The following is a 20,227-nucleotide window of genomic DNA, read 5'->3' on the forward strand; positions in this document are numbered from 1 at the left end:
GGGGGGGTGTCGCTGGTGTGGTGCAACGGTCAGCATACTGGACTCGCAATCCAGGGATCGCCGGTTCGAATCCAACCTCCCGGCGAGGCGGTTGAAACAACAGTAAAAAAGTGTCTCAAATCCGCCCCCCCACACTGTCTTCGTCCACCCAGCAGTGTCAATGGGGTAAAGTGGAGGTACGTACGTGTGGAAGACTATAGACCAAATGCCCTCGAAGGCTTCTGCCTCTGAAAGCCCTTCCCCCAGCAGTGGCGTGATCCAAGACATTGCAGGCCGTGACGCTTTTTTAGCCTCGATTATTGGAGCTCAAGTTTATCAACCCCCAAAATGTAATTTTGTTCATTCCTTCCTAAAAAAAAATGTATTCGAGAAATTGAAATGGTCTTCAATTTGTAAAGAACACATAGGTAATACGTCTCGGGTAGTGCATATTATTCAAATCAATAATATATATTGTATAACCAAAACATTATATATTTTGCATTGTTTAAGTCAACATAAAATGTTTATATTGATACTAAGATGTTGTTGGACTGTCAATTATATGTAATCATCAGCTGAGTAGTTTTATTTAAATTTATTCAAGTTATGAAACTGTCCAGTTATTTTTAGAGAAAATGTAAGACTGTATATAGTTACAAAATTTGCCTACTTTTATTACCCATTTCTACTTAGTTCTTTTTTTTGTTCAAATCTTGGGCAGAGTTTTTTTTTTTTTGCCAATGTTGAGTTTTTGTTGTTTTTCTTTTGCTCTATTTGTTCCATATGCCTGGCTAATGCAGGCTCTTGGCAGTCATATTCATCCTAAATACTTGACACTTCAGGGACGCTGTCGCGGTGTGTAATGCTCACTACACTTGCAATCTAGAGGGCACTGGTTTGATCTTATGTGGTGGCAGTTAAAACAGAGGGGGGGAGTTTATTCAATGGCCTCGCCTCCGTCCACCCAGCAGCATAAATAATCGCACCACAGTTAGTCGATTTGGCAGGTCGCGTGGGATGGAGTAAAGTGTGAGTATTCTCACCTCCTTCAAGATGTCTGACCAGCACCCAAATACTCTCTTGAGGTGCTCTCACGGGCTTCCTCTAGTTGAGGCCCTTCCTCCAGCAATGGTGTGAGGTAAGCAATTTTGCAGGGCTCCTCATTTTCACTTCACACTTTAGCTACAATTCACATTTGACAATGTATCATTATTATTTTTATGTTAACGAGTGTAAGAGTGATGTCAGTTGTCAGTTGCAGTTGAACAGAGCAGCGGTTAAACGCATTAAACTCAGACTTCAGAACGCCGCAGCGTGCTCTCCGCGTGAGTCGACATGCTCCCGCTCATGCTGCACGCATCACGCGGCGGTGTAGCTGCCACACTTGCACCGGCTCAAACACGGGCACGGGTAGGGACTTGGCAACGGTGGGCAACGCCGTCTGACTCATTCAGAGAGGCATCTTTGCCTCGCTTGGGGTAACCTTTCCCTCTGGACGTGTCCATCTGTCACCATGCGGGCTGAGGTACTGAAAGGCTGTTCTCAAACGCAGACATCTGGACTCCTCTATTACCTCCTCATGGCGGGCCACACCGCGATGCTGATTACGGTAAAATTGTTTATGTCCCATATGGCACATGCTTCTCGATGTGCATTAATGGGTCGCAAGCGCCGAAAGCACATGCCCTCGCACATAAGGAGGTCTTGCGCACGCGTTAAATATATATTTATTTTAAACAATACCTTCGTGCAACACATTGTGCATAGCCGCAAGATCATTTGCTGGCTAGAACATGTTTACACTTGTAAAATGAATGTTCACAGGATGGGAACTTTCAGCAGCGTGTGGAATATCATAACTATGGTTATCTCTCCACGGGGTGCCTTGACTGCAGTAGCTTGTGTAGATTTAGTGATGTCTCTGGGTTTTTATATTAGAGTCTACACACTGTTTAGCAAAAAGCAGGATATGCTATAAAAATCCAGTGGATTTCCAGACAGTATGGGAAATCAACGGACACTTGTAAATGGCTTTACAAAAAAAAGCAAGAGCCAGAAAAAAATGTGCAAGCTGGCAGGGTTTTAAAGAGGGAAAATTAAAGGGAAGGTAAAGGTAATTTTTAAGTTGATTATTTTGTATGGCCCGCGAAGGATGTTATAAATATCAAAATGGTCCTTGGCAGAAAAAAGGTTCCCCACCCCTGTTCTAGAGGGTTGTTTGGCCTACTCATCCACGCTGGTCAGACATGTTAGAAGGGGTGGGAGTACCAACAGTTTAGCGCACAGCGCACGCGGCCTGCCGACCGACGGTGGCGTGCCAATTTATACTGCAGGGTGGAGGAGGCGGCGGGGGGGGGGTAATTAAGAAATTTGCACTTTTGTTTAAACTCCCCATTGTTTAAACTTCCCAATGTTTCAACTGCCACGCTGGGAGATCAATACAGTGATCTTTTGGATTGCAAGTCCTCACACCACGGCAGCGAGACCTTTTTTGAAATAAAAATAACCTGCTGAAAATAAACCACAACAAACATTTTTGACATCCGTCGTGCATTCCTCTGATACTCGCGCAGATTATACACGAATCTCATTTGCTCCTTGTGTTGCGTTCTCTTCACATGCGCAAACACGCACACATACACACAGGTCCATGCAGGACCTGGTGAGGCAGTCCGATCTGCAGTACGGCACAGTGCTGGATTCCGCAGTGTTCGAGCACATCAAGATGAAAGGGTTAAATCCACTGGTTCAAGATGGACTGTTCGCGGAGATGTGGAAAGTGATTGGGCGAAACAATGGAACGGAGAACTGCGTGCGTGACCCCTGGGATGGGATTCGCAGGGTGAGTGCTCGCGTGTGATGCCTTGGTGCGGAGCGCACGGAATTCCTCGAAATAGCTCTGCCGCAATAAGAGTGTTCTGTCTTGAAGGCGGACAAATTTGCAAAATCATAAACATGCATCGTTTGATGAGTTCATTCATGAAATGATAGTCAATTCGACAAAGTAAAGAGAAAGTTCAACATACGTACACAATGTTGTCTTCATCATCATCATGATCATTGCCATCTTACCATTTTCTCAACTCATCAGTGACGATGGTACAAACGAATTTCCACCATGGTTGTCTTCAGCTAATCTGGTAAAACGTATTCATTAAATTCCTATTCTTCTAGATTATTTACCGCTACATCTATCCAACCCCACCCCCCTCTAGTTTCCACTCCTTACCCCTGTCTCCCCCCACGTGTGCGTTGCATCACGGTCAAGTGCAGGATCATGTCCGGGCTCATTCCCATGATGTGCCAGAGCCACAGTAGTTCACTGCTCTTCATTTTGTTTAAAATATTCCTAAACGAACACTGAAGTACTGTCGGATTGTAAACCATGTAACTTCACAAACCGATGTGCAATCAAAGTTATATTAAGTAAGGAAATCCAAATTACAATAAGAAATAGGGTTGATTTTAGTTGACAGGCCTATTTTGTAATACAAAGTACAGAGAAAAACACATTGGGCGAAAGAAGAATATGGATGCTATTTTGTATTCTGCATAATTCCTTGTTCTGGAGGCTTGTAGTTATACTAACTCAAACATTTAGCAAGTATGTTTTGAGAAAAAACGGTTAAAAGTAGATATTTTTCACTCTTTTTTATTCTAAAAGTCAATTTCTCATACCTGCAGCCCTGCAGATATGTTTAAACAGTTTTTTTTTTTACTTTCAGCGGTCGGTGTATCAGTGTAAGTCATACTGTTTTCAACTTATGCTAATGAGCAGAAGTGCAATTGCATGACGAAAGTGTGATTGGTCCGTGAGGTCCTTGAGGGTGACTTTCACTAACATTTCCAGGAGTAGCACGCACTCCTACTCGAGGTAAATTTCCATTTCAGCTTGCGCGGAGGAATGATCAGTCGTGAGGCTTATCTTTGTAATGCACAAGAGACTTGAGTCACCAGATTATTGTGTAAGCAGGCTTATTCAAATGTTAACTACACTCGTTTACCACTGTGGACATTTAACATTTAATTCCACGTAAGCAGGATTGGAGCGAGCGGTGGCTCGGTGGTTTTCGCACTGGCGCAACGAACCTGGCGACCCGGTTTCGATTCCGTGCCACGGCTAACATTGTTGGCGAATGATATCCACCTTCACCGGGTCGCACTGACAGCGTGATGAAGGGGGAAGGCCTTCTCACTCGCAGCGTGAGAAGTCATTCATCCAGCTTTGAAATTGACAAGGGCTGTAAATTATTAGCATTATTGTTCATAATAAAGGTTTTTGGGTTCGATCGCGTTAAGTATAAATGTGTCGTAACTCTCCACCACCCGACACAGTCAGTAAGGTTTTTCACGTAAACAAAACGTGCCAATTAGTTTACAACTTCAGCCCACCGATGTGTTGAAGAGTGAATCCACAACATTTACAATTTTTGAGTACGACGTTTCGCTGGCAATTACATCCAGAAACATTCTGGATGTGTGACACTTTTTTACTGATTGGTCGTGTTGGGTGGTGGAGGGTTACAACACATCTATAAATAACGCGATCTAACCCAAAAACCTTTATTATGAATGAATAATATTGGTCGTGAAAGCTTACATGTTAAACTAGCATTATCATATTAGACATACATAAGTCATAATAACCTATTTTATGTAATGTTAGTGCTTTTTGCGTCTGTGTGTGTTTGTAAGTTTTATTATGTGTAAAATGTGACATTTCTTTGAACATTGAGTAATGCACCATATCCCTGAATATGTTATGCTGGTACGTGAGATTGTATGTTAACGTATTTCTCATACAGTCAGACAACTTGACACGTGAAATTTATCAAGTTCACCGCACCCCCCCCCCAGCCATTACCAATTGGTGCCCACACGTAAAAAGTTGTGCCGTTGAAAACAAATCGGAAACACTTAAAACTTCGGTGCCATCAAAAAAATGTCGGCATGAAGCATTTCCAGCATCACACGGCTCTCTTGACTCGCCTGCGCTCTCGCAAGTGCTGCAGCATGCTTGGGTCAGCAGGTGGCATGCCTTCAAAAAGCCATTATAAGATGTCCCTCCCCCCTCCCATGGTCAGAGAGAAGGTAAACTCCACAATGAGGGTTCTCCATCACCGGTGCAATGCTGTTATGAAAAACGGCAAGGTCTCGAAAAAAATGTCATGCCGTGAATCTTGAAATGCCGGGACTTCACGCCACCGTGTGTCTATGCGATCGGCGATTCATTTGCCACACTTACTGAGGTCTTCACAACATCTTGACGGGGGGGGGGGGGGGTAATCTCCCTTGCAGGTATCTCAATTGGGACACAGGGTGCAAGGGAATTCTTGCCATGCTTTTAAATAGTCAGCAACCTTGAATTAGCGATCCATTTGTCACCGGTCAAATCTGATCTCCCAGAGCGCAAGTTGAAACAATGGGGCGAGTTTATTGAGTTCATTTCGCCCCCCCACCCACTCTCTCCCAGCACTGTCAATCAATCAATATATCTTAATTTTAAGTGCCAATATCGCCCTCAATAAAGTATGTGCATCGATGCGCATTGCAACAGAACGGGAACGGTACGGGGGTGGGAGGGGGCACAGAGCAACAGGAATGAAACAAGTAACCCGTCACGACCTCAGCGGCTAACACGGACTGAGCAAGGTGAAGGTTTACCTCCAGCAGGCATGCGTGTGTCACTCCTGGAATTAGTCAGTCAGTATCACCCTCAAAGACCTCACAGACCAACCTTACATTCGTCATGCGCATGCACTTTTGCTCATTCATAAAAGTTGCAAACAGTATCAATCACACAGGCTCCTGACTATGTCCCCGCAGCAGCATGAATGGGTGCAACCACAGTTAGTCGCGTGTGGTCGGTACTCCCACCGCCTCCAAGATACCCTGCGCAGCGCAGAAGAGTAGGCCAAAATAGCCTCTCGAGGGGCTCTCTCGTGGGAGGCACTCCCACCAACATTGGGATGGCCCGAGCACTTGCAGGGCTGCACCGATGCCTCTTTACAGGGTGCGTGTTGGTTTGTTTACTCGGTTCTCCCGTGCCATGGGGAATTCGCAGGCTGCAGTGGCTGCGCGGGAACGATCAAAGTGGTGCAGCTTTGTTGCGACGCGCCATCGCATGCCCGCAGCCTGCAGATAAGAGGCCCCATGAAGTGATTTTGTAAACTCGACACCATCACACGCGCAGATAAACTTTTGTATCACTTGCCTTTGCTCTGCACTATGCATATCACAAGAATCTACGTCGTGGTGATGAGAAATTATTATCATCTACATGACATTTATGAAAATATAAGGTAAAATAATTAAAATATATCAAAGTAATTATAAGAAATTTTTTTTTTACACATAATATATATGATCCGTTATCAAACAAACATTAGACGCGTTTTTCATGAACGATAACCTTACCACAGTTGTTGGAACTGTATAGTTATTGTATGTGCACATCAAAACAGTCAGATACAACAATAGCAAGGATAATCGTAAGGCTAATATCTGATTAGCATTAAATAAGAATAATAGTTTAGCAAAAATGATTTTGATTAGAGGGTGGTACTTCACGGGAGAGGAACACTCTCCGATTGTACAGGGTGCAGTGGTTTCCTACCACGTGGGATTAAGATGCATTTCAAATAGTAATGCGCATTTCAAATAGTAATGCACATACTGCTTGAGAAATATCAGATAACAAATACAATTATATACCCTTTCCAGTCCAATGAAATCACGTTTAATAAATTTAGCGTTTGCAATGTTTTAATGGCGGTCTTTAATTAACTGTAACCATAAAGGATTGTTATGTGCATTACATTTACAGAACACTAAATAGTGACAAAATTCGTTCACATATCTTACACAGTTTGCTACAGTTGTATTCCACTTTGGAGTGTATGAACGTTGGTGTCTTTGGAGAGCGGTGGTTTCAGTGGTTAGCAAACTCCGTTACGGACCTCACAACTGGGGTTCCATTATTGATCATGCCTTTCATCAATGGGTGGTGATGTTTGAACCAGTCATGGGTCTCTCCTAGTTCGATGCAGCCATACAATTTGTATCTATTTGGGTTGCCAACTGTCCTGGTAATCAGTTTGGTCCATTGCATGATAAGTTGTTATCTCCTCTTCTGGCCTCGTGATATATTCCTCTTCACCTGATATGGCATTTGTATTTTTGCATCTCAGAAGTGCGAGACAAAGGCAACTGAGCGCGGTTTCTGGCCCACACCAACGTTCTCTTGTGCCTTGCAGGCCTTAACATGCGCTTTCTAACAGGCATTGCCTCTACAGTCTTCAAGGCCACCATATGAGCTCTTTGTGTGATTGGGTGCACACACGCATGTTCTCTACCTGCACTTGGGTAGTGCTGCGCTCTCAGCAGCGTGTGTCTCATTGCTGCCCTTAAACAGCACCCGTCGCAATCCGTATCTAACTCTGGCCCAGATCTTCCCGTAGGTTGACTCGCCCTAGACTTCATAGGATGGGGTTGTATGACCGTCAGCAATGGGGAAAGGCCATGAGTTTGGCATGGTGCTTTTGGAAAGCCACATTGTCGCACTGCGGTGGCTTTAATAGGCGTTTCTGAATAGCACTTTTCCTGGAAAGGTCATACAGCTAAATGGGCATCCACGTCCTACATATATTGACACCTATATATGTTTATGGTTGGTGGCAGTGTTTATTGTTTACAGCTGGAGTAAGATGTTTGAATTTGCTTTGTATATGAGTATTAATGTAAGTGCTTGAATTGCTCACTGTCGTGGGATATTTTGATTCTTTATATTAAGTTGTCTTGCAAACATTTATTTACATGTCATTAATTATGCGTTCCATTAAGGTGGCAATGTGATTTCCAATTTCATGAAGGCAGGTTGCCAATGCCGCCCCCTATAGAAAGTGCCGTCTCTTTCTACAGTACTGTGTTCCATGCTGCAATGCGTTACGGATTTGATTCCTTGTTTAAATGCAATATAGCTGTGCCTAAAGACATTGCACATCAAAGGAAGGGGATGAGATTCCGAATACAAATTGGGGAAATAATAAACAATCCTCGGATCTTTAATTCATAATGCAGCATCTAGATGCATATTTTCTAGTCCAGTTTTCTAACCCTCAATTTTTTTAGCTGTTCCTTGCATTGCAGTAACCTAGGTTCAAGGGCACTTGGCCATTAAATTTATCATAACTTGGGGGATTGAAGAAACAAATTTACTGAACCATTACTAAAGCTGATAGAGGGAATTGACAGGTAAGATATAAAAGCACATACTAATAATGAGAGCAGAGCAATGCATTCACATTCTAAATATATCTCGATTGCTTGAGTGTATATTGTCCTACATTTAGAAGCAGCATTTTGATCGAGTGTTATCCTTACTTTGGAATGGTTATACACAACAAAATTTAGGTGATGGTTGCCAGCATGATGCCTTAATTTTATATCTCATTGTAGAATTCATATGGCATAAATATATGTCTTTGGTACAATTGAAATATAATTAAAAGAGGCAGTTTATGATATGGCACAGACATACAGAGCCATTACTAGCCTCCACTTACACATCAATGTGTGATGTGCAATGGTTATTCAATGTATTCACAGCAGGTCTGGCCACTAAAATTGGCTTCCATTATTAATGGAAAAGACATACACAACACACTTGTAAGTTAACAAGGCCACAAAATTCGTGATAAATTTCAACACATAGCATTAAATCTATATATATAAAATCGCAAATCTGTCTGTCTGTCTGTGTGTCGCCGGACCATACGCAGTTTCATTGGACGAAATGTGAGGGATTTGCGAGACACGATTGGTCCGTTTGGTTTTCCACGGCGGTTGCCTCTGGCAACGGGTAGCGACGCATTCGCTGCGGGGTGGACGCCATTTTTAATTCCCGTTAAAAATATGCGCACGCATTAACACGCGACTCTGAGGTAAATTCATCAAAGTTTCACGTCCTCTTTTATCTACCGACCCTATAATTACTATTATAGGGTCGGTATATAATACAATTATAGCGATTAGACAGTATTATTGTAGCGCGGGGGGGGGGGGGGTAATGGCCCCAGTACCCAGCCTCAGCCGGGTGGGCAATCTAGGCGAGGCCGGAGGCTCTGCACGGTACTAGGCCTCGACACCCCACCCGTGTCAAGCGACGACTTTGTGGTATAAACTCGATATACCCAGCGTTGCCCGGGGGGAAAATACATTTAAAATCTTCTGAAAACTTTCAAACATTACATAACAATGAAATCTGTGTATATATGTAAGGTTATTAAGAAATATATTTTTCACCCGGGCAACGCCGGGTACTTCTGCTAGTTATAAATATAAATCTGAGCTGCAAACTGGATTGTTGACTTGATAATTTTGTCTGTTCTTTTTACAGTTCTTTTCATCATATACAAATTAGTATTTTGTCAGATGTCCGATGTGATATTGGGTTGCACCAGGTGTTGTTCAGAATGCCGTCCAACATTTTGCTCTATGTGCTGGGGGCTTCTTCAGAGCTCAAATTACGTCTGAAACGTCAGGCATCATGCCGAACAACACGCAGTGCAAAGCAAGACACGTATCGGAGGGCTGTATAGCACCAACTGTCAAAACCTATGCTGTGGTTTATATTTTATTACATTAAATAAAGTAAAAATTTTGGTAAATGAGAAATGTGTGCGCAGAAATCCTCCCCATTGCCTGGTAAGTGCCAATGCAATATTTCTCAAGAGTCATACAAATAATGTTTATTATGCCCCCTTTGTTGCATGTGAAATCACATAGGGATAATGGGCAAAGGCTATGAATGGGATTGGAATCAGGTGGCTGAGATTTTAGAATATAGTAGTTCTACCAGCAGCAAATATACACCGATTAGCACTTTTTTGGCACATTTGTATATTGCTCTTGCGTCATGTCGTTAATTCCTTGAGCAACATTCCACCCAGCTCTTTTCCTTTTTGTAATAATTGCCCCTAAAACACACACTCTACGCCTTGATGTCCTCAATTGAAAACAGAGACGTTAACAGAGAAAATGCAACAAGCTGAAAAGTGCGTAAAGAAGCGTGAAGATGCGCATGTGTTGAAATTTCACTGTGAGAAGGGAAGAGGAACGTGTGGACGGAGATAGCACAAACAATTTTGCCTACAGTGAGGAAAAAAAGTATTTGATCCCCTGCTGATTTTGTACGTTTGCCCACTGACGAAGAAATGATCAGTCTAGAATTTTAATGGTAGGTTTATTTGAACAGTGAGAGACAGAATAAAAACAACAAAATCCAGAAAAATGCATGTCAAAAATGTCATAGATTGATTTGCATTTTAATGAGGGAAATAAGTATTTGACCCCCCCTCAATCAGAAAGATTTCTGGCTTCCAGGTGTCTTTTATACAGGTAACGAGCTGAGATTAGGAGCACACTCTTAAAGGGAGTGCTCCTAATCTCAGCTTGTTACCTGTATAAAAGACACCTGTTTACAGAAGAAATCCATCAATCAGATTCCAAACTCTCTACCATGGCCAAGACCAAAGAGCTCTCCAAGGATGTCAGGGACAAGATTGTAGACCTACACAAGGCTGGAATGGGCTACAAGACCATCGCCAAGCAGCTTGGTGAGAAGGTGACAACAGTTGGTGTGATTATTCACAAATGGAAGAAACACAAAATAACTGTCAATCTCCCTCGGCCTGGGGCTCCATGCAAGATCTCACCTCGTGGAGTTGCAATGATCATGAGAATGGTGAGGAATCAGCCCAGAACTACACGGGAGGATCTTGTCAATGATCTCAAGGCAGCTGGGATCATAGTCACCAAGAAAACAGTTGGTAACACACTACGCCGTGAAGGACTGAAATCCTGCAGCGCCTGCAAGGTCCCCCTGTTCAAGAAAGCACATATACATGCCCGTCTGAAGTTTGCCAATGAACATCTGAATGATTCAGAGGACAACTGGGTGAAAGTGTTGTGGTCAGATGAGACCAAAATGGAGCTCTTTGGCATCAACTCAACTCGCCGTGTTTGGAGGAGGAGGAATGCTGCCTATGACCCCAAGAACACCATCCCCACCGTCAAACATGGAGGTGGAAACATTATGCTTTGGGGGTGTTTTTCTGCTAAGGGGACAGGATAAATTCACCGCATCAAAGGGACGATGGACGGGGCCATGTACCGTCAAATCTTGGGTGAGAACCTCCTTCCCTCAGCCAGGGCATTGAAAATGGGTCGTGTATGGGTATTCCAGCATGACAATAACCCAAAACACACGGCCAAGGCAACAAAGTAGTGGCTCAAGAAGAAGCATATTAAGGTCCTGGAGTGGCCTACGCAGTCTCCAGACCTTAATCCTATAGACAATCTGTGGAGGGAGCTGAAGGTTCGAGTTGCCAAACGTCAGCCTCGAAACCTTAATGACTTGGAGAAGATCTGCAAAGAGGAGTGGGACAAAATCCCTCCTGAGATGTGTGCAAACCTGGTGGCCAACTACAAGAAACGTCTGACCTCTGTGATTGCCAATAAGGGTTTTGCCACCAAGTAATAAGTCATGTTTTGCAGAGGGGTCAAATACTTATTTCCTTCATTAAAATGCAAACCAATTTATAACATTTTTGACATGCGTCTTTCTGGATTGTTTTGCTGTTATTCTGTCTCTCACTGTTCAAATAAACTACCGTTAAATTTTAGTCAGTGGGCAAATGTACAAAATCAGCAGGGGATCAAATACTTTTTTTCCCTCACTGTATATCGTTTTTAATAGTTAAGAAATGTTCGAGGTCTTGTGCAGAATACGTCGCGATGAGGGATGATGGCCAATGCTCGAGACTGATGACGGAGTTTGCCCTCAGAGGAGGGAACACACCCAAGGTGGACGTCCACCTTAGAGGTGGAGCGATCTAATCGGCTTGTTTGCAGGAGCTGGATGGATCGCTGCATCGCGATACTGTGAGGGATGACAACGACTCGTGGAAGCCAACAGCAAACAGATCATTGCTGTTCCCCATCATTGTTGCCACTGTGCAAATGTTTAATGTGAACGGTCCCGGGTAGCCATGCACGTTTGCCACTATTTTGCTTTATCGGAACCTCTTGTACGACAGGAAAACCTTGCCGAACGCGAGGGTTACGTTGCTGAAATATGCCGTGTTGGGAAAAAACCACGTTCAATAAATATTGGACCTCATAGGAAAAATATGGTTGTGTTCCTGGATCCCAAATTATCACCCGCTCCTTCATTTAACTTACAATTCTCCACGATTTCCCCCATTATCACACGTCAAAATACACGTAACATACATGGTGAATAAAATACAATTGGGACGTGAATTTGTTTGAAAAGTTAAAGTACATTTTATTTTATGTACTATGAACGTTGAAGATGAAGGTGGAGATGATGTGGGTGGGGGTGTTGGAGGGGGGGCTCGTAACGCATGGAGTGAGACTGCGTGAGAGTGTTGGGGAGGGAAGATAGCGACCAGATATTCATCCGCAGCATATACTGTATGCTGCTGTACAAAGGGACCACTCCACTGCTTGTCGATGCGGAGGTGATAATTTTTGCAGTGGCAAAACGCGTTTCGTCGCAACATCAACCCCGTGTTCATGACCTCGGCAAGTAACCCGTGTGTAGCCGAAATCGGCGCGTTCGATAATACAGCGTTGGGCAAGCTATGACTATTATTTTTATGGGCATAATTAAAAATGTCCTTTAACATATTCGAAGTGTGACAGTTCGTATGAACCGGGCATTTTTATCACGAGAATACATTTTAGGAAAAGACCCACGTGGATCTGATTAAATTATGCAAGGCAAGTGACGTGTGAGAAGTCAGCCCAGGACACTCATCGAGTAACGGACGTTGCTCATCTGTGGCAAAATCTTAAAATTATGTCGTCTCAGTAAAAAATAAAAAGGCACCTCCGGTGAGGATGTAATGAGAAGAAAGTCAGCTGGTGTTGGTATGTTGACTCCTGGATACGGGAGACACTGCGCATTTTGCTTCATTCACAAAAGGAAATGCGTGCTCAGAGCAGTGTGCTTCTCTGAAGTGTGTGTTGACCTATGTCAATTGTGGAAAATGTCCACAAAATATGTCCCACCTTTTGTCGGAGAGCATTTGGCACTCATAGGTTATCTTCCACGCACTTGAATAGCTGAGTAGCATCGGTTTAAATGCCTTGTGGAAAGCGAAAAAAAAATACTCGAATCCATGAACATTCATGAAGGGATTACGAACCCCCAGGCCTCAAGAAGTGGAGGGATAAGTGCTGGGGGCAATAACTTGTTTCTTGACCTTGTGCAGAAAGGCAATGAGCAGCCAGCGCCAGCCCTAGATCAGCATTTACAGCGGCTTATTATCCGTGCTCCGTCACGTGCCAAGTAACACAAATAGTGAACAGACTGAAAGGGTGAGATGACAGTGTTTATGGCAAAAAGCCTCGTTTAGGCTCACCGAAGAGATGGGACATTGATGCGCTTTGAATATCTGATCCGATCATGTACTATCATAACTGCCTGATGTTTATTTACGAGAAAGCTTTATATAGATTTAATGTTTAAAAATCTGGATGGCAATGTGTCCCTAAACCCCGAACACATGTCCTTGATATATCCACGGTGAATCCTTTCATGCTTTGGAAGTAGTGCGAACTTTTTGCAGGCAGCAGCGTCATGTGGTGTGACTTGCTGGTTCAAACGTTCCTTCTTCTCCACAAGCCTCTCTGTCTCAAGCGTAGGAATTAAGAAGAATACAAAATCCATACACAGAGTCTGATTAAATTGTGCTTTACCCACAGCGGTTTAAGCAGCCGCAGGGTATACCACTGTCACATGCTGATTTTTACATTTTATGCCACCACGCACATTGGTATTTATTCAGGCCCAAATAATTTCCATAGATATCAAATTATTCATCTTACATCATCATATTTATCTTAGGAAATGCTCTACAGGCAGGTCATGCATTAGTATTATTATTAGAGGGATGCTGCCATGGTATGATTGTTAGCACACTGGACTTCCAATCCAGAGGTCACTGGTTCAATTGAATCACAGGGCATGCAATTGAAAGGATGGACACGTTTCCTAAATCCCTCTGACTGTCCACCCAGAAATATAAGTGGGTACACCACAGTTAGCCAATCAGCAAGTGCAATTTCGTGGAGTAGAGTGTGGCGGCTACTCCAACCTCTTCCAAAAGCATCGGGCCAGCATGGAAAAGTAGGCCAAATACCTATCGGATGGACTCTACAGAGCCAACAGTGGCGTGAGCAGCAAACACTTACAACGTTGCCCCTTCATGTAATTATCAGTATCAGCCAAAGCACTTATTTTATTTCTGTCCTCATGTGGTTACCAACGATACTAGCACTGATGTCTTTCCAATTGTGAATTTTCCTCCCGGTGAAAAATGCCTGCAGCAGTCTACCACGGTGGTTTTACAAAGTCAGGCTGCTGCGGACACCTGCAGTGCAGATATAGCACTCGTGCAGATTCTGCCTTCGGGGCGTTATGCATACATCTGGTACATTTTGAATCGCCGTCTTTTTCGAGAAAATTCGATTCACTGTATGCATGTGTGTATGTATGTTGAACTTCTTTCGCGCCGTACATAGCCAACTGTGCTAACTGGAGGTGCGGTATCAACTTGTCGGAGTATTTTTGATTTAGCATCTGCCTTGATACCATTCTGATAGTCATGCATTTTGCTTGGACTGCCCACAAGCGCAGGACGACTACTTTACGTGAATGTATTTTTTCCCCTCCGACGCTAAATGGTGCATAAAAGCTTCGCTGATATAAATTACATTAACACTAAATTGCGGTTATATTCCTTGATTTAGTCTGAAGCAATCGGCCAGAATTATGCATCATCCCTTTCATAATTAATAACAAAGTAGTGCGTTTGCTTGGTATACGATGTTGGATTTTGAGACCTTTTTTGCTCTGAAATATTACCCTGTCATATATGATCAAACAACTGTGAAGCCACTTCATCATTTTCAACCCCAACAGATTTTTATCGTGCCTGACATTTGCGATGCAATTTTTTGTTACGAGTACACACTATGCTTTGTTGGAACACTTTGGGAAGGTTTTAAGGTTCAAAAGTGGATTTTTTTTTACGAGCCACCAATTGCACCTGCGGATTGAATAGTCATGCAAAAAACGCCTAAAATGCATTTGCTTAATGCATTAGACGCATGCATAGAAAGCAGACATTTCACAAATTAATTTGGAAAATACATTCAATTCTATACCGCCGAATATTCAGTTTAAACGGGCATTGCATTATATTGTCCGCGTTCTTATTTCTATTATTTTGTATTATTGTCACATTTATGTATATGCTTTGTTTTTATCGTATATGCCTTTGTGTCGGGGTTTATTGTTGTTGCTGTTACTGCATTTTTATCGTTATAAATTGTTTTGGTGCTACAAGTTTTCGAGGACATTGAAGATATATGTTGAAGGGAAACAGCTGAAAAACTCAATATGAATGCACGTGTAAGGCAGTTGTTGGAGGCATTCCGAGGGTGAAAATGATGAGATAAAGAGGTGGAGTGCATTTTGAAAACTGAACTTGATCATCAAAAGCAACATGCCAGTGTGGCTAAGGAGGAGCGCTTGTGATCCATATGTACTACCTGCTATAAGATACCAATCAGAAACAGGGACATTGACAAATACAGTGGGACAAGATGCCATGCAATGGAGGCACGGAGTGATGCACGCTCGATAGTACACGGAGACCAGAGGAAGAACACGGGGATCACAGAACATACCGCATTTCTCATGAGACCTTGTGAAAAAGGCAACCGCTCGGGCAGGTCTTCACCTACCAGTGGATAGATCATGGCTGATGACGATGGCATTGAGAATGTATCGGTCGCAATTTTCAAAATTCAATATAAGTTACGAATGAATTTCTGAAGAAGTAAATGTGTTCATATTGCCATACCGCTCAAATTACAGGTGCAATATCTCCACTGCTTAAATTTAATTAAAACAATCCATTTTGTTTGAGATGGGCTTCGTGATGGAGGTGAATGAGGGTAAGATTTGACAATGAAAGAGTGAAGAAAACTGTACGGAAAAAATTACGACACCTAAGTTTTTGCGGAACCCCATTAATGTGATACATTACTCCATTACAGCGCGGCAGTGTTGTGTGTGCAATTACTCGGAATTAGTGAGCTCCCCCTGGTTACATAAGTCTGTTAATATCCATCCTCTGCGCGTGAGAATGATTCAGCCTGGCGGGTGAAGTCCGGCCATATGTCGCTGGATAAATCGGCACTGCCGCGAGACATGTTAATAATAATTTACATTTCTCTGTAAGGCGCCTTTACGCTAATGTCTCAAGGCGTTGTGTGGCCTCGCGACGGCTCGCCATCCGGTCCTCACGCCGGGAGACGGTGGCAGGGAGTGACGAGCCGGAGACATTATTTAACAACCAGCGTTCGTGATGCCTCTCTCGCTTATACTTTTTGACAAAACAAAAACAACAGCAACAAAAAAATCATAAAGAAGCGTTTGAGCAGAAGTCAATTTCCGATGACCATTCTCAGCATCGCCCTCCGTATAATTGTTAATGGCGTGCTGGAAGTTGCGACAATTGAGAGCAACACGGCGTGGCCCGGCCGCTAAACGCTCACTCCATCGCACGTTTCACCGACACGTTAACTACGAGAACGGCTCGCACCTTCCGCTATCTATTGTTTTTATTCGCGTCGATAAATCGTGATCCCTGACTCGCTGGCTTACACCCCCCCCCCCCTACTATCCCCCCACCGTCATGTGTTTTCATCGCAGGTGAAGGCCGGCAGCTTCGCCTTCCTGTGGGACTCAGCAGTGCTGGAGTACGCGGCGCTGAACGACCCAGAGTGCAGCATCGTCACCTTTCCCAGCACGATGTACACCAAGGGCTACGGCATGGCGCTGCAGCACGGCAGCCCCTACCGTGATGTCTTCTCCCAGCGGTTAGGCACCGCACTCACGGTTCAGTCCGACGCAAAACACAATGATGCGATTCCAATAGTTACGCAACCACCCGTCAGACACCCACTCGTCAGACACCTACCCGTTAGACACCCACCCCTCACACACCCACCCGTCAGACACCCACTCGTCAGACACCCACCTGCCACCTGTCAGACACCCACCCATCACACACCCACCCATCACGCACCCACCCCCAACCAGTTGCGTGCCAACACCCGAAGCGGTGTCTGTGCGTGTTGCAATTTTGTGGAGATGCGTTCACAAATTGCACCTTTTCACGGGGAGTTCCTGTCGACGGTATTTTGGCCTCGACTTCCACACTGTTCAGACGTGGTGGAAGTGTAAGTGGTAATACCCACACTTGTGAGTATTATCAGTGGTCTCCACGTGTTATGACCGACTTCATTATTATGCTGTAAACTGCTTCAAATGGTGTTTTCCACATTAGAAACACTGTAAAAATGTGTTGCTGTTTTGTGAATATTTTAAACCACATCTCTGTTGTAAAATAGACTCCTAGACTCAATGGGCCCTTAACTTGTAATAAAGCTAATCTCTCTAACTGCATATCAGTCACTGGAGATATGCACTTTCATATCTAGATTGGAAACTCTTTTCTGTAGAACGGTTTTGTGTTTAGTTTGATTTCCTTCCCCCGCACCTCCGATTAGCACGGCTGGCCACGTCCGTTGCAAAATAAGTTCAAAATACATTGTCTATAAATAGCAGTCCTGAATACAACATTTTAAGTAGCGTCCAAGACAATCTACCAGAACCATGGTGTGAGCAAGCTTTTGCAGGGCTGAACCTTTACGTTTTGCCTCCTCACAGCGTCGAACTGCAGCCGAATTTCAAGACCGTACAAATGGCGAGGCACGCGACCCACGGGGAACAGGGAGAGAGAGAGATATTTGTTTATATTGAAGACACTTCATAGATAAGAGACAGTCATAGGCAGGAGAGAGGAGCAAGGTCGTGGCCCTTGGCTTGCAGAGGGGGCAGCGAATCAGCAGAACGGATGGCTGGGGTGGAGGCGGGAGGGCAAATCCCAGACTTCAGAGCTGACGCATGACGCATGGACGGAGCTTCCCCCTCACATCCCCCTGCCCCCCGCCTATCGAACAGAGATTGACAGACGGTTTTGAGAGAAGGCCTTGCTTACCCGAGCAGAGAGCACGCAGATGGGGATTATAGCGAGATGAGGCGCGAGAGGCCGGCGGCAGGGGGCGACTACCGTGGACGATGTTGAAGGTGTCGAGGGGGCGATGCCATCGTTGACTCGGGATCGTATCGGGGGCCGTTGGAGCGACGTGGCCACGCTTTGCCGGCGTGGCCACGCGTCGTGGATATTTTGGAGGTGAGGGATTTTCGAGGGGTCCTCTGGACGAGAGGTGACGGGTCAGGGGTCTCGGCAGGGCCAATGGGACAATGAAGGTGTCGGACAGAAAGTCCTACGAAGTTGATAGATGTATGAGGAGAATTGAGATATGTAATCAGCAGGCATAAAATATTTGTTACATTTTTTGTATGAAAGGTGATATAAGCACATTGGTGCTTTTACGGTAATATGTTCACACTTACAGTATGATAGATCAACACAGGCATGCATGCGTTTTATGTATACCGCACTTTGGCCCATGCGGTGATGTCGTAAAAACTGCCAGGAAAATGTGAGTGGCTCCACTCCCATCACACGATGCAATCTTTATATGACGCCGCGTTTTTATCTCTCAACCTGCACCGAGAGGGCAACATATATGGGCAAAATATATGAACGCTCAGTCATGCTCCTTAACGTGCCCTCATTTAAAAGCAATCCCTGATGATGCAGCTCTTTCCCATTATCAGGCAAGTTTAACATGCCCCCGTGTTTCATTGATAGCTGTTTGTGACATTTCAGCGCGAAAAACGATGGGTGTTATAATCTCGGCGACGTCCGTTTTTATTTCAGCGCAAACATTATTTTAATTTCCTTGACATATATGCTTTGTTGCATAACACCGCGTTGATACTTTAGGCAAAATGTCAAATTATTTGTCATGTATGTTCCCGCCTTTCACCCACGTTGCTGCGCTCATCATTAGTCAAATTGATGGATACTTTGCTTTCTCAGCATTGCTTTAAATTAATTTCCCTTCCACTTAATCACATTTGTCAGAAAGTGTCCATTGCATATTTTGGGCCCACTCTCGTCATTTAGAGTTATGTGCAGAATTAAATTTCGCAGTTTGGCTTAGCTTGCCGCCATGCCGGCTCACGGACATGTCGTGGGTTCTCGGTACAACATACTCATAGATGAGATATTGGTAACGATAATTATAATTATTGTTACCAATATCGATGAGTTTGTTATCAATGTATTATTGATGATCATCGACGACAACAACGACAATGGTGTTATCTGTGTTCTGGAACTGGATGAGACTGATGAGCTGGAGGCTGTGTGCTTCAGTGATGGTTTTAATCATTGATGATGATGAAATGATGATGATGCCGATACATTGATAATAACTCATTGATCATGGTGATAATTGTGATAAATTGCTGGTAGTAATGAAGTGATGACGATGATAAGTTGATATTGATGATCTAATAATAAACTGATGATGATGACGATAGTGACAATCGACGTTCATCATTGTGAATTGATGATGACCGTGATGATCCCGCAGCATCTTGGAGCTGCACGAGACCGGTGAACTGGAGGCCATGCGCCAGCGCTGGTGGCCCCGCGCAGGGAAGTGCGACCCCATGGGGCACACGAGAGAGCCGAGCAGCGGCCCAGACGGTGGCCCCATGAGCCGGGCCCTGGGCCTACGCAGCTTTGCCGGAGTCTTCTGCCTGCTCGCCATGGGCCTGCTGCTCGCCTGCCTCGTAGCCGTGCTCGAGATCTGGTGGAATCGGCGCAAGAGGCACCGTGGGCCCAACAACCAGGCAAAGAACTGATATTTTTTTCTTTCATCACATGCGTTGTGCGCACACAATCGTGAACACACCCGCAGGTGCATGAGCCAGACAATGTTCAAGAACCAGGCAAAGATTCACGGTACATTTTTTTGGGTCAGGTAGCATAAGTAAAATGTTGTGTTGTAAAGCCTCTTCCACCCGACACAGCAAATTAATGAAGTTGTCCCGTGATGGAAAAAATCGTGCCAATTTATTGCTGCTTCAGCAGCACCACTTCTGTTTGGGAGAGCAATCTTACAGCATTTCACAACTGGATTTGACGTTTCACCGGTAGTC

The 20,227-nt window shown here is 44.2% G+C and overlaps 1 protein-coding gene across 6 annotated transcripts in view; it reads left to right on the plus strand.

The window, feature by feature from the left end:
* Positions 1–20,227, plus strand: part of LOC144934246 (glutamate receptor ionotropic, delta-2-like) — a 215,177-nt gene that overhangs the window by 186,511 nt on the left and 8,439 nt on the right. For all 6 annotated transcript variants that reach the window (XM_078859888.1, XM_078859890.1, XM_078859892.1 and 3 more), the window contains 3 exons: positions 2,629–2,824; positions 16,796–16,962; positions 19,657–19,918. In XM_078859888.1, the coding sequence (XP_078716014.1) occupies positions 2,629–2,824; positions 16,796–16,962; positions 19,657–19,918 (625 nt within the window). The remainder of the gene's footprint in view (positions 1–2,628; positions 2,825–16,795; positions 16,963–19,656; positions 19,919–20,227) is intronic.

This window comes from Lampetra fluviatilis, chromosome 9, assembly GCF_964198595.1.
Source record: "Lampetra fluviatilis chromosome 9, kcLamFluv1.1, whole genome shotgun sequence".
In the NCBI taxonomy this organism is placed as follows: domain Eukaryota; kingdom Metazoa; phylum Chordata; class Hyperoartia; order Petromyzontiformes; family Petromyzontidae; genus Lampetra; species Lampetra fluviatilis.